The sequence below is a fragment of the Rosa rugosa genome, chromosome 4, assembly GCF_958449725.1.
Source record: "Rosa rugosa chromosome 4, drRosRugo1.1, whole genome shotgun sequence".
Taxonomy (NCBI): Eukaryota; Viridiplantae; Streptophyta; class Magnoliopsida; order Rosales; family Rosaceae; genus Rosa; species Rosa rugosa.
The window spans coordinates 54908651-54923945 of record NC_084823.1 but is presented as its reverse complement, the minus strand read 5'-3'; the positions used below and the strand labels follow the sequence as shown (position 1 = coordinate 54923945).

The 15295-nt window shown below is 38.6% G+C and overlaps 2 protein-coding genes across 2 annotated transcripts; one reads left to right on the top strand and one right to left on the bottom strand.

Annotated features, from left to right (window-relative positions):
• Positions 1 to 2644: 2644 nt before the first annotated feature.
• On the bottom strand, positions 2645 to 5151 carry LOC133706482 (uncharacterized protein At5g01610-like). The gene is made up of 3 exons (XM_062132020.1): positions 4872 to 5151; positions 4332 to 4386; positions 2645 to 3229 (listed from the first exon to the last, which is right to left on the bottom strand). Exons 1-3 carry the CDS (start codon positions 4959 to 4961, stop codon positions 2847 to 2849), a joined length of 528 nt encoding a protein of 175 aa, XP_061988004.1. The 5' UTR covers positions 4962 to 5151; the 3' UTR covers positions 2645 to 2846.
• Positions 5152 to 6151: 1000 nt separating this feature from the next.
• On the top strand, positions 6152 to 9721 carry LOC133745456 (protein WEAK CHLOROPLAST MOVEMENT UNDER BLUE LIGHT-like 3). The gene is made up of 4 exons (XM_062173530.1): positions 6152 to 6440; positions 6713 to 6836; positions 7324 to 9006; positions 9241 to 9721. Exons 2-4 carry the CDS (start codon positions 6735 to 6737, stop codon positions 9241 to 9243), a joined length of 1788 nt encoding a protein of 595 aa, XP_062029514.1. The 5' UTR covers positions 6152 to 6440; positions 6713 to 6734; the 3' UTR covers positions 9244 to 9721.
• The last annotated feature ends 5574 nt before the right edge of the window (positions 9722 to 15295 follow it).

The following is a 15295-nucleotide window of genomic DNA, read 5'->3' as shown; positions in this document are numbered from 1 at the left end:
ATTGTTGATAAATGTGTTTTTCTTAAATGTTGCATGCATCGGGTTTTTTTTTAAAAGGAATAAATGTGGAAAAGCACAAAACCCACTTTTCTTTACAATTATTTATTTATTTATTTTGTCCACTCACGCTAACGTTTTTATGTGCTTTTCCCCTGGGCCCTTCGGTTTCAAATGCCCAGTCTGCAGAGTAGCTGGTTCGGCATAGTAGGATTCGGGGCATAGCATCTGCTGCTGTTGTTTTCACTGTAGGTTATCTGTTGAACCTACCTGTATTGTTATTTTCTTCTTCCTCTTTTAGATTGCTCTGATAACCTGTGGGGGATAAATAATGTAAAGGTTGGAAGTTACTTTAGTGTAATCAAGAATATGTTATTTTCGGATTTCAGTTACTTATTGTGAAGTTGTTGGGTTTTGGGGAGCAGGGTGGCTCCAGGAGTTTATGGATGATTTGTTAGAAGTGTGATTGTAATTCTACAGGTTGGGTAGTCCATTTTTAGGGGTGACTCTGCTGAATTTTCGGTAGAGTTATTCCTAAGGTGGGCCCCACAGGGCCACCTCGGATTTCAGGGTGTAATTCGGGGCGGGTCCTGTCACTTGCTGTTCAGCGAGCGTCCCTTAGATCTTAATGAGTTTAGAGTGGCTTAGATAGGTTATCCGGTTTGTCCCGGGCTTTCTTATGTAAGTGTTGTTAGACTATGGCCTGTTTTTCATGGCTTCGATATCTAATTAAATCAAAGGGGCCGTGACCACTTACCCAATTTTTGGCCAAAAATTGCCCACTTACTCCACCAAGAGTTTTTTAACCCCATTTACCCAATCTAACAGTGTTTGACAAAATTTCCCTCATTCCCCTCCTCTCTCTCTCACTCGACTCCCCTCAGCCTCTCACCTCCCAGACTCTCTCTCTCTCTCTCTTCCTTCCCCTGCCAAGTCGACTCAACGACCACTATAAGCCACGAAGATGCCGAGTCCACCAACCACCATCGGTCTCGAAGATGCGAATTCACCACCATCTGCGCCGGACGACGAATGGACGTTGATCGATGAGGCGGCCGGTTGGGGATGGAGATCTCGGCGTCATGGAGATCTCCGTGATGCAGGAAATCGCTGCTCCCTTCTGGACGAAGACGACGACAATGATGAAGAAGAGAGGCGGTTATGAAATGCTTTAGAGGTCTCATCGGCGCTGCCTTTGTCGGTTACATCGTTCTTATCAGCTATTCCGGTTTAGTTTCCGGTAGGAGAGCCATTGTGGAAACAATCGTTTGGTTCTAAAGAGGAGACCGATGTGGGTTTGGATCGGGTGATCCCCAATCAAAATTTGATCCAAGTGAAGGTTGACCAATTTATTGTTGATCAGAATGTGGATTCTGGGTTTCAATTACAAGGAGGTATAGTGTTTATGCTGGAAACCATGGGAACGAATGGGCTGATGGGTCAGGGACTGTGGCAGCAATGAGTGTGTCCGGTGATAGTGGGGTTAGTGGGTGGGAAAAGGAGGAGGAATGAAGACCACAGCCTGTTTTTTTTTTTTTTTTTGGTCACACCATAGGCCACAGTGCCACACTGCCACATGCTACCAAGAAAATATGCAGAAGATGATGTCTTAATGCCAGTTATGTACTAGAATAGAATCTGTATGGTAGTTTTTGTGATTCGTGACTTAATGTACTAATTATTAACTGATATGATATAATTATTATGGGGCAATAATATGATTATTGGGAGGCAATAATATGATTATTGGGGGGCAATAATATACATATAAATTGATCAATTGTACCTGTAGTGTATTCATTTTAGTTTTGGGAGTTTATGCAATTCACTGGAGGGTAATAATATGATTATTGGAGGCAATAATATGATAATTGGGAGGCAATAATATGAGTATTGGGGGGCAATAATATGATTACTGGGGGGCAATAATATGATTACTGGGTATTATTAGGGGGCAATAAATTCATATTCCGGTAACCGGTCGCCGGATTCCGGTCACCGGTCGCCGGATTCCAGTCACATGTCGCCGGAATCCGTCACCGGAGTCGGCGGCCGGCCACTAGTGACCGGAGTCCGGCAAGGTATCCGACGACTTCTCTCTCTAAGTGAGAAAGAAGGAGAGGGCAAAAAAGTCCCAAAAATAAATAAAAAGAATAAAAAAAGAATTAATTGGGTAAAGGGGAAATAATCCCTTAGAGTGTTTTGGGTAAATGGGGTTAAAAAACTGTTAATTGGGTAAGTGGGTACATTTTAAGCTAAAATTGGGTAAATGAGCATTTCCCCTTTAAAATCATTTCAAAAAAAAAAAAAAGATAGCTGTCCTTGCAAAATTTTCTTTCTATTACTTTATTAGTTTCGAAAACAAGGTTCTTAACTTCTTATTCATTCAAAAACAAGGTTCTTATTCATTTTAAAAATTTTAATTTGTTTTAATTTTTTTAATTTATTACACATTCCAAATTCTAAATAGTAAAAAAAAATTAGTATACAACCAGACAATGAATTTTCATTATTGCAATCAATGGAATTGAATGTGGATAATTATGCATTAAAGCTTGAGATTAGGTTAAGCATTATATAGAATTGCTTGAGATTAGGTATAGAATTGAATGTGGATAATTATGCATTAAAGCTTTTAGCGATTTATAGCTTAAACCGTAAACCTAGCCTTATCTAAACGTAGTTGATCCTCTCTGGACCTCTATAACCCCAGAATTATATATGTTTTGAGAAACAATGAATTAATATAGCACGTACTGAATAAAAAAAATATACATAATTCTTAAATTTAAAAAAAAAAGAAGAAGATACATAATTCTTAAATTTCAAAAAAAAAAAAAAGATAATTCTTAAAATTCATCAACACTGAAGGCATCACGAGGCATTTCGTAGGCATCTTTGGGTCTTGATCTCTTCAACCCAGCAGTGAACCAAACTTTATCAGACTTGTAGCCTTCTACAGCTACACTAGTGACTTTGATATAAACCAGCATAACCTTTGTCTTCATTCCTTCTATTACATCCAGCTTTCCCCTTGTCAATGTTGCCTTGACTCGAACTGCGTACCTTACCACAGATGAGTCCTTGAAGCTCACCTCACAGGCAGAGGTCAAGTACACAATGAGCTTCCCCTTTGATTCGTCGAACTCGTAGCATTTTATGTTTCGGGGAAACAGGCCTGGAGGAAGATTGTACAGCCGGAGAAGATCCTGCAAAGTTCTCAGTGGCTTGCCTGTAAAATAAGCGCACAGGGGTCAGCTTCATTGCATTCTTGTTATCTTGGGCTAAAAGTCACTCCAAGCATAGAAATATAGTTTGTTGTGATTAAAGTAAATGGCTCAATAATATAGTACCCCAATTAAGTAACCCTCATTTTGGGTTAGTGGTCTAAATCAGTTTCTGATCGACTAGTGTGTTGAGAAGTCTAAGTCATTTTTTAAACATCCAAACCAACCAACCAACTCATAATGAAGGATACCCCATAATTAGTGAAAGAGCTATTAGGTAACAACATTGACAAGAGTGAACAACCAACTAGCAATGGGTGAGTAGTATTTCTCATCCATAATATATGTTGGATAAGTTCGAAGTTCTCCATCATACCCCACAACATATATATTAAAGAAAAAAATGTGGTAACTCAACTACTATTATACATTATTGGTTATTTTTGCTAGGCACAACTTCGCTAATGAAATCAATTTAGGTTTCTTCAAAGTTTATTATTATTATTATTATTTTTTTTTAAGTAGGTTTCTTCAAAGTTCATTAGAAAAAGAAGTGTGAGTTTCAGCTTTTTTAGGTGCAAGTGCACAAATATGGCAGATTGAAGGAGTCTAGTAATTAGTCAAAAGGGTGCCATCTCCTGAGAATTGTTCCAGACTCCCTCTGCATGTTTAATATTCTCTAGTAATCTGATATTTGTTGGGTTAATATGCTTAGTCAGTTGTAACTTGTAAGCATGCATTCATTAAGATGGTTGGTCAGTTTAATTAGTCAGAACAAAGAAGAGTCTGGCTTGCTCTTCTATCATCTCTATTTCTTTTTCTTTCTGCATTACGCAGGACTTGCATGCTTAGGGTCTTGCTGTTTTGCCTTTATGGTGTATTGGTGCATTGTTCCAAATTCTAATAACAGCCTATGCCCTAAAGTAGTGTTAGAAGTTCCCGGATTAAAGAAAGATGAATAAGACTTAGAGGAACATATGAAATTTCAAAAGGACAAACATTGAGGAGTCGAGAAATCTTCTGAAGAATTAAAGATATGACAAGCTATTCTTGTAGTTAGGTTTCACTAAAATGAGCTCAAAAAGTTCAAAACAGCTGGCTCCATACCTTTAAGCTTGTTGAAAACCCATTTTGCCTTTCCCTCCACAGCGTTTGAGAGTAACTAAAATTGTTTTAATTTAGAAAACCAACAGAAACACACATTAGTTAATAAGGAACCATTCTGCCTACAGTGTATATTCATATTCACATGAATTTGAATAGTATGAGACGATACAAATTCTGAATCAGCTAGCCTAATGCTTTTAAGCTTTTCCCAAATTACCAGGATATCAAACATCAAATTACAAAGCTCTTTAAGATGTATGATCAACTACGAAAATGGTCAATAGGGGAGTTGGAGGTAGAACACAACAAGCACCAATAGAGCCCCACAATCTTCAACTCTGATCCCATTAAACCACAACTAGCTCTTTGCAGAGATATATATATATATATATATATATCATTCAAATGTCCAAATGGGTAAAGCCCTATTTGGGTATGCACCCATAATGAAAAGAAGAAGAAGAAGAAAATCATAATGGAAAACATATGAAAGAACAGAACCTAAAGGCTTAGAAAGTGTGAATTACTGTGAGTACATACAGAGAGGTCATCAGTGATGCTGTTGATCTCTTCCTTGGCCTTTTTGGCAATCCAATTGCTCCCAATAACTTTTGTTAGAGAGTTCTCCATTCTTTAATGAGGCTCTCTCTGAAGTCTGAAGTCTGAAGTCTGATGATCGAGGAAAAAGAAGATGGAAGTGGTATACTAGTTGTCTCACCCAAACAATACCTGAGCAAATATCTCTGTCTATGAGAAAAAACACATGCATAGATGAGTCATACTCATATGGCAAATGAGCGGCGTCCCAATAAATAATTGAATTATGATTAAACTTCTGGAGGAAGTTTGATTGCTTTTTCAATGCAGCATTATACGCAAATTTGAAATTAATACAGAGCAATAATGAGGTCAAAATTCAAAAACATTAGACCACAGAAAAAAGATTCTCGTTTGAGATTGTCTTTTGGAGACTCAAAAGTGTTTCTAATTTTTTGTTTAAATTATAAATAAAACAATTACAAAAAAAAAAAAAAAGTATTTTGGGTGAGTTTTAAAAAAAACACTTGAAAGTGGTTTTAAGAAGCATATGGCAAGTGCTTCGTGGTTTTGAGAAGCATATGATAAGTGCTTCCTCCTAAAAAAATACTTTGTCAAATCTATCTTAAAAGTGTTTTTATAAACAATTTCAAACAGAGCCTATAGCCAAAGTCAAGGAATAAGAGATGTACTTAAGAGCTCTCTCTACCGGACAGAGACTAGCATAGCTAGTTAGATTGAAAGGACCTACACATTGTTTTACCTTTACAGCTTGACATAGCAAGATCGCGATATGAGGAAGTATTTTATAGGGTGCTGTTTAAGAAATTTTGATCAACTAAACGGGAAAGTAAATATAGCAATCCTCTAATCTTAATCTAAAAGGCAAGTAAACTTAAAAGGACGTCAAAATCCCAAAACATCCCTTCCTGTTTGTGCTCCATCTCCATCAACGTTCTGTTTCAACTTTCAACTTTAAGTCCTACTTGATCGATTTGCAGGATTAGGGAGACAGCATGTATGGTTGAATTATGGGTTTGGGCTGGAATTACTGTTCTTTTTTGCCAAAGCCCTAAACAAAACTGGCCCAATTAGATACAATCACACGTATGAATACGTCACCTGTTTAAGGTACATATTTTTTCTTTTGGTCAAGTTTAAGGTACATAGCATAAGGGGATCATGTTCAACTCTATTCCATTAATTGTCACTTACAATAAAATGGATCAATTGCAGAAAATGAAGAAGAGCATATTGTTGAAAGCAAATAATTGCAAAGAAATAGAGCCAAAAGTTGTGGTTTTGCCGTTTTGGTGATCACAAGGCAGAGGCGGATCAAACACATAGGCTCCGGCCAACTTAGTAAACACCAAACCGGCCGAAATCCAAGACACAAAAAACAATGCTTCATTCTAGGAATGGTCTGGATTTCTCTTGCTTTCTCCACATCTCACTTTCACATTCCACTTTGGCTCACTCAGTTTCAGGTACCATTAATCCTTCATAAATGGGATTTTGAGCAGGCAGCAACAGTTGTCTTTTACTAACAGAATGGTACACATTTTCTTGTAATTTTTGTATAATAGGGAAGTAAAAGTCAAAGCTTTAGCATTTTTTTATTCTCCAACTCCAACAGATTCTCTATTTTACAGCAATCTCTAAAATCTCCATATTCTTCCTTAAATTTTTAGAGCTTGCTGTAAATATAGGGAATTTGGTTTTCTCTTTCCTCACTTTCCCTAAAATAGAGATAGTTATAGGGAATCTGTTGGAGCAAAAGAGGCTTATTTTTCCCTAAAGTAGAGAAAAATCAAAATATAGGGAAGCTGTTGGAGTTGCTCTAAGTAATTTAGTTGAGTGGGAAATATGGGTGAGGTTGATACCAAACCAATTGAATCAGTCCAGGCTGCTTTGTCCTTGTTTGAAGATAAAGCTGATCACCGGAAATCCCGCCCTACCGGCACCGATGTAAGATCTGAACTTTGCTTCTGTACTAGTAACTAGTAATGTTGTGTTGGTATATTCTTCTTTCTGAAGTTTGAGCTTTGATCAATTATTAAATTATATGGTTTCCTATGTAAAAGATGTGAAAAATGATCAGTCCGATTCAAATTTCGATCTGGGCATGTGTTCGAATTAAGTCTCAATGTGCGAGTACTTCTGCCTTAAAGTATAGAGTTGAAGATGCTAATATGGCTGCATGGAGTCTTATTAAGTCAACACTAAATTTTTATTTCTTCTCTAAGTTTGAAAATGATCTTCACGGTATTTTCTAGGGTTACAAATTTGAATTTCGGTCCGGCTATATGTTAGTTCCAATCTGTCGATTTGATATATAATGTGTGGATAATTAAGTAGTACTTATGGAAATTGTGTATTTAAAGATGCTATAGGCCTTAATTAAAGCCTCCTATGTTGTTTGATTTTGTACTCTTTCATTTGATTCTTTTGGTAGATGGAGAGTGGGAAAGAGAGAGAAATTGAAGGTATACTAAAGGATTTGGCCAATTACAAGGTGCAATTGGAAGCAAAGGATGCTGCCTATATGCAAGCTCTCCTTAAGCTGCAACACAATCAGTACACAGCAGATGAGCTTTCCACTCTGCTTCAAAGCATTGAGATTGAGAGAGATGAATACATACGAGACTGTAAAGAGGCTAGGACTCGCGTGGATGAACTCGAGTCCAAGGTGAAGGAGATGGCTGATCAGCTTTCAGAAACTGTCAAGCTACGAGAGCAGCTTATGCACGTTTTTAGCGAGTTGAAGGCCACACAAGCCGAGCTGTTTAGCATGGAAACTGACCTCGCGCGTGCCAGAGATTCAGAGCTCAAGGCCCTAACACAAGCGGAACTGATGGAGAGTGCTTTCATCATGGAGCAAGAAAGGACAGAAGAGCTTGTGAGACAGGTTGCAGATCTCAATGACGCGATATTCATGTCAAAAGATGCTGCCATTGAGGCCGAGAATGACAAGTTAGCAATGTTATCTGAGAAAGATGCCGAGATTGAGCTAGCTACACAAGCTGCTCTTAAAGCACAGGAGCAGCTAGAAGACGCAAGAATACAAACACTAGCAGTTCAGGAGTTGGAGAATCAGCTCCTTTCCAAGTCTGAGTACATTGAAATGCTTAAATATGAGATCAAAGATGTAAATGAACAACTTGTTTTGTCCAAGAAGGCTGCTTCTGATGCTATTGATAATCTAAAGCTGGTACAAGAAGAGTTGGAAGGGATGGAAAGAAAGAACTTCGATCAGGAAGGTTTGATTGAGTCACTTGAAATGGAATTGAATCAGTTAAAACAAGAGATAATAAATGCTAATGAAGTGGCTAATCGCTTGAAGGTTGATGTTGAAATTCTATCCAGCGAGTTACAGGAGGCAAGAAGTGAGATTGATGAAATCAAGCAGAGGGAAAACAATGCACTAGTTGAGATAGCAATGCTGGAATCTGAGCTGCATAGAGGAAGGTCAAAAATTGCAGCAGCTGAGGCAGCTGAAGCAAGAAAGGAGAACATGAAATCTGGGATGTATCTTGCAATTCAGCAACTAGCAATAGAAGCCGAAACTGCCAAGATGGAAAACAGAATGTTAAAACAAGGAGCAGATGGGGTAGAGGAAGAAGCTGATGAACAATATCAGGATGCTGAAGCTTCCGAAATTGAAGAACTCAATGTTGAAGAAGATCATGAAGAGAGAAAAGAACAGGATAATGGACAACTTATAACAATTTCGTTGAAGGAATATGAGTGCTTGATTGAGAAGGCAGAGAAGGCTGATCAAATTCCTGTGTCATTGGAGAAGGAACTTAGTTTTGGTCGACAGTCAAGCTTAAGCGCCACAGAAGATAAGTCTGAGTTGGAAAGGTTGAGGAAGGAGCTAGAGGCTGCTTTGGAAAAAGTAGTGCAATTCAGGAACCGAGCAGAACAGGCAGTTACGAGGGCTGATCTTGCTGAGACAGCTAAAGCAGGACTCGAGGATCAGATAAGGCGATGGAGAGAGCACAGGCAAAAGAGAAAGGCTGCTCTTATTGCACTTAGGGAGGTAGCTGCTCCAAAAGAATATGGATATCATGCTCCTCAAGAATTTAGCCTTCCTGAATACAATGAAATACAAAAGGAAAATCCCCCACTAGGTCAGGTACTTAACTTGAAATTCTAGTTTGGTCTGTGCAAGTTTAGGCCAGCTACTGTTCATGTGAATGGCATATATATATATTACTATTGCTTCTTGAATTTAATTGATAATCTTAAAGGTTATTGTATCATGAGTGACCTTAATAATTGGATCAATAATAAAAGTTTCTTAAATTTATAATGAGTTTTTCTAAAGCACCCTTGTACATCATTAATATATCCTTTGTTAATTTCTTAGTGATCATTTTTCTGTGGAGGATCATTTATGATAGAATTAATGCTTCCCTGCTCCATCCGCGAGTGTTCGCGAGATGAGGTCAATGCGGGGAAAAGTTCGCGTGATGAGATCACAGCGGGAAAAGTAAAATGCCGTGAAGGTTCGCTAAAAGAACGTTCGCGAGATGACGTCACCGCGGGGAAAAGTTTGAAGTGTTCGCGGAAGAGTGTTCGCTGGAAAACTATGTCTATCATCGCGAAGGTTAAGTCTTTTCGCTGCAGCAAAACTTGCTGCGGTGAAAGTCTTAGCTGCGGTGAAAGATATTTTTTTCAACAACTTCATTACTGTTTGCTCCACTCAAATTAAGCTAGATATTTTGTATCTAAAGTACTTTTAATCTAGTTTAATTATATGCTTTCATCTTAGATATTTTGTAGGTTAATCTTGTACCCTATATAAGGGAAGTGTTGGTTGATGTTAAAGAGGTGAACAAGTTCAGAAACTCAAGTACACAAGTTTGCTGGGTTAAGTTGATCTGTTCATGCTTCATTTGCTACTGCAAATTAATCAAATCAACAAGTTGTGGTTTCGATTATATTTTGTTCAAATACAAAGTAGAAGCAATTAAAATTTCACAAATATATTCAACAATTTATTGACATGAACACTCTTGCCATTATGAAGGTGTTGAGCAATGTTCACCAAATAGTTTGCGATACAAACATGACATGATTTTCATCATGAGAAGATAGACAATGAAATTAATATCCTATTGAATCCTGAGGATCTTTCTCATCCAAATATATACAATTCCTTAAAGCACATAGTAAGACTTGTTAAGAGCTTTCAAGCTAGCAACAATGCCAATAACAAATTGAGCCACGCTTGATACGAAATCAAGATATCTCAAGCTCATTTACAACCCTAGCTAAGAAGACAGGGAACAGGCAAAGGGAGTTGATGGTAAATATATAATTATATAAGGTTCTTGGCCAAAAAAAAAAAATCGCTTTCCGACTATAACAAGGATTGGGCAATTCCTTGGTCTAGGTTAATTATAAAAGCAGAATTCCTACCATAAAAACAAACAATTGACTAAACCAATTAGGAGAGGAAGAGAGCGAGAGAGAGAGAGAGAGAGAAATTGAACATCGATCAAACTCTGTCAATTCAGTAGGGTTTTAGCGAGCTCGCATTAGGGCTGTGATGTCCGGCGGAGTTGCAGTTCCTTCTGTGAGCGACGGCCAGGCTTTATTTAGACACGACCACTACGTCGACTATCGCACCCAGGTAGAGTGGGTTCCAATCTCACAGAGAACTACTAGCCTTCCCATCCATATTTATCTCTTCAAGTCAATCGAAACTGAACCGAGCAAAACCATTACCTTCCTTCACAGCAACTATGATATGCAGTTCACTGAGGTCACCAGGGTTCTTGGAGACATGGGTGTTCCACGGCAGGTGCAGCAAACTATTGTTGCAAAGATATCTGAGTTTCTTGTTCTTGGGAATATGGACCGCACCGCTAATAATGGTTATATTGATGTGACCATAATACATGATGCAGCATACATAGATCTAAATATTGTTCCCAGTGATGAGGAAGATGATTCATATAGCTTTGATCAAATGTACATGGATGACTATTTTGATCATGATAGGGCTGCAAGGCAAAGAGGTTTTGATTTAATCGTTGAGCCAGATAATGACGATAGCGAGATCGAATGTGGAGATCCTTTGGATGCAATGTTAGCCAGGTTATATTATGATATTAATCATGTGGATGCGGCGGTTATCGGCATCCACGAGTTGCTTCAAAGGAATCTTCCTACGTTCACAGAAACAAATGATGATCATCATATTGAGGATTTTCAGCTGATGAACTATAGGGATATTGAAGCGGTTGATCAGTATCATAATCGGCCACCTCATGAATATCCCTATAATTCGTCCGCTGATCATGATACTGAGGATGAAGCAGATTATTTTGTGCTGGACGAATTGCTAATGGAAACAGATGATAATGGTAATGAGGAGATTGATAGGGATACATTGGAATCCATGGAAACATATATGGCCATGACCATCCCAGCAAGTAAATCAGCGATAGAGGATTTGAAGAAAGTGAGACTCGAGAGTGTGGAAACTGCGAGACATGCTGGGTTATGTACTATTTGTTTGGAGGACTTTAAAGCCGGAGTTGAAGCTACTCGCTTGCCTTGCTTACATTTTTTTCATGGAGATTGCGTTGTTCGGTGGCTGGAGATCAATCATCAATGCCCCTTGTGCCGATTTCCAATGCCTCCTGATGGAACATCAATCTATTAATGATCAGCCATGATATTGAATTTAGTTGCTTGAATTTCTGAGGACATGTTGATTCACGCTTCTGAGGACATATTGTTACATATTAATTCTGTAACATGCATGTATTTTCATTGTAAACTCTTTGTTTTGTTTTGGGGCTTAATTCCTGTCTATTTCAACCCCGCCAATTCAACTAGTGGCAAAGAGTTATTTTTTGTGCAGACGAAAGAAGGATTGCATCTTCCAATTTGTTAATGTTAATATATTCCCATGAGAGCTTGTTAAACTGTGGGTGTACTGAAGTGTTCTGATCTTAGTTGCTCATTATTGCAGGTCGTCTATGACTCCTAATGTGATGGTGGAAAAGCGTCTATGGAAGTCAAGTACCGGTAACGGATGGTGAAATACCATGCAATGATGATATTGGTAGCAATCTCAATTTCCTTAATTACCGTCCTTAGCAACAAGTTTTACATGTTCGTTTGTAGTGCTGAACTGTTGGTTTTTAAACAATCTAACATATTATGTTGTTGAAGTCTATTAGTTGGTGAATATATATGCAAACTTTGAGAAATGTACCGGATGGCGATTATACTATATCCAACGGATTGAAACAATTTATGGAGCAGCAAGGCTATTTCTGTTCAATTGAAATGGATGAGCCATCAATATAAAAAAAGAGATTGATGGCATAAGAACCCAATTGATATCTTACGTGAGAAACATGGGGGCATTTGAAAGGAACACAAATCTTCTATATGGTCGAATTAATTAGCAAGCTAGTAGTATAGTTCACAGTACTGTGATCCTAATTTTTTTTTCTTCGATAGCGTAAAGGTCAACGATCTCTCCACACGTGTGAGGAATAGCATGGAAATACATGGACCCGTCGATCTCAAATATGAAATAAAACATCATTTTTGAAGATTGCGAGTCCAAACTTTCTGCACACGGGTGGTTTAGGGATTGTTGTTCATGCTTGACCACAGATTAGTAGATTAATCATCCTACTATAAAAGTGGTAGTAATATTATAAATTGATTTGTTTATTAATATTGATTGGAAAAATCACATAACACCTCTGCTGATTAAGACTAAGGACCAAGAAGGTCTCTGGGTATAACTAAATTAATAGACATGGAGATCATCAACTTCAATATATATAAATGTGCATGTACGTGTTCGTGGTAGTCTTATCTTCTTTTTCTTCATGATTCACGTATCTTAAACAATTATGGTTCCGGTGATCTATAGGGTACGACGGTACGTCGTCGTTGAAAATTTTGGGGTTTTGATGGTTTAAGTGGTTTAGACTTTAGACTACGTGGTTAACTTGTGGTTTAGCTACTCTAACTTGGCTTTGAGCCTTTGACTAATAGCTCGCTGGACAGCTTAAACTTATCTTGAACAGTCTTCAATATGATTCATTGGCTTTTAGCTATATTAATCATAGACATGAAGGCCTTAATCTCTTGGGTTGTTCTAGAATTTTTGGCTATTCAAGAAAATTAACATCGTTAAATTTCGTTCATTACCATATATTAGGATCTCATTCGATCGATGGAGAAAAATATACACACTAAATTCAATAGGGAAAAATATAAACTCTAATTAACCATGGCAATCAACAAGGCAAAACTTTAGCAAAAACACTTTTTTAGAAGTCAAAGTAAAGAAAAACGCAAAAAATGTCTAAATTGATCGAATATACTTAGATTTTTGTTTCCAAAACACGTTTTTGTCTCATGTTCTGATTTCCCCTCCTCAGATTCATCTTAAGGTTTATATGGTGCTATTCGGTGCATCTGGTCCCAATAAGCGAATCCCTTTCTAATCTTTCCATGCTTTTGTCTCGTGTTGTAATATTATTTTATTACATCTAGTATAGCCGTTTCAAATCCAGCTAAGTAGCTATTAGCTTCTAATCAAATTCATTTTGTAGCGAATTATTTACTTGCATAATTGAGTTAGGTTTGAACAAGATAAAACTTTGACATTCTCATATTTTCCTAAGATTCTTTATTAGGGCATTACTATTAAATGACCATCAAGTAGCTATAGCTAGTTGCCAATTGTGTTCTGATTATGTGCAAGTGAATATATAGGCCGGCCATTCATCAAAATTCCAAACCCGTTCAATATTTTTTTCGGTTCAACTTTTGGCTGATAGCCTTGCAAGTAAATGGATCAGCTCAATATACCATTAAAATCTCTAAACTTATCTCAATTATTCCTATAAGAAATAACCAATTTTCTATATGTCCACATTCAATTACCTCATCAGTGGTAGACAAGAGACTAGAGATAAAAGCTTGAGAAAAACTCTCTAGAAACCTTAGGGTTTAGAAGCGGGCGGCGGCGGCGGGCTTCTCCGTTTGCTGTCTGATCAAGCAACGGCGAGGATTCTCGTCGTGGGCTGTGGCAACACAGTTGACCGGTGAGTCTGGAGAGGGAAGAAGTTCCGTTTGGAGGACGGCAGTTGATTTGATCGGGGATTACTTTCGATCTCTGATTGGCATCGGCGTTGATCAGAGTTTCTGATCTGGGCTTCGGGGTTGTACCGGAATACAAAGGCTGGGAGGACAGGGTTGAGGCCGGCGACGCGGGCGAGCTGTTCGTTGCAAGGGAGGCTTTGGGCTTTGGTGCAGCGTCAGGCTCGATCGGGGTCGCTGGTGGAGGAAGCGGTTGGTCTAGTCGAGGCAAGGCGGCGGGTCAGGCGAGTTGGTGCATTTCCGATGTGGTGGTCCAAGGGTTTGCCGCCGGAGGACATGACGGCAACGGCGGCGAAGGAGCATCTGTGCAGAGAGGCTCCTCCTCTGTTTGCTTGGGGTTGGGCCTGGGATCACTCTTGGGCTGATGGGGCAAGGGTCTGGGCTCAATCTTGGGCTGATGGACCTGTTTGATTTTATTTCTGCTAGACAAGACTGGACTTGGGCTTGGGCCTACGGGCTTGGGCTCGGGTCAAGGCAATTGGGGCCCTTTTAATTCACACAATGGTCTAACTTTTTCTCAGAACACTTAACTAGCTACTTCATTAATCATACACATAAGTAAAAGATAAATTGCATGATATATAAGAGCTTCCCACTAAGTAGGATGAGAGATAAATGATGGAGAGGAAAGATCCCACATTGGAAAAGTGACAAATAAAATGTAACTTATAAGTGGGTGGATCACATCCAATTAAACTGAGGCATTTCGTGATTAAAACCCAACACCTAATGTGTGGTTAAGTTGGGACAATATCGGTATAGTGGTAGGTCATGGGTCACACTTGTCGCTGTTTAACATGGTATCAGAGCGGGTCCAATGTCCAAATTTGGGTTCCTTATATTGCCATCGGAATATTTTGATCGATTTAATTAGTTTTGTGTTTATCATATTGTGGTAGGAGGGCAGGCTCTAGCTAACACTCGCTGATATATCACAACAACAACCCCTGCGAGAAGATCATAGCTCTCTCTCTCTACAGCAGAGAAGAGAATAATCACAAGATGGTTGACAACCACATGCAGTCCTCCTCTAATCTGACTTTGATGTTCTCTGGATTTGAAAATTGCATGAATCTAAATAGCGACAACCCACGAAGTCAACCCATATATGATGGAAATTGGAAATTTGGAATAGAACCAATTAACTTTGCCGTGAAGCCAAGTCCAAGATCACGACCGTCGGCCGACCCTTATTATACACATACGCGCGACGAGTCATATGGTCCCCACTAGTCGTCACATTTTCTTTGAAAAGTGATAACTCTAACCCCAACTAT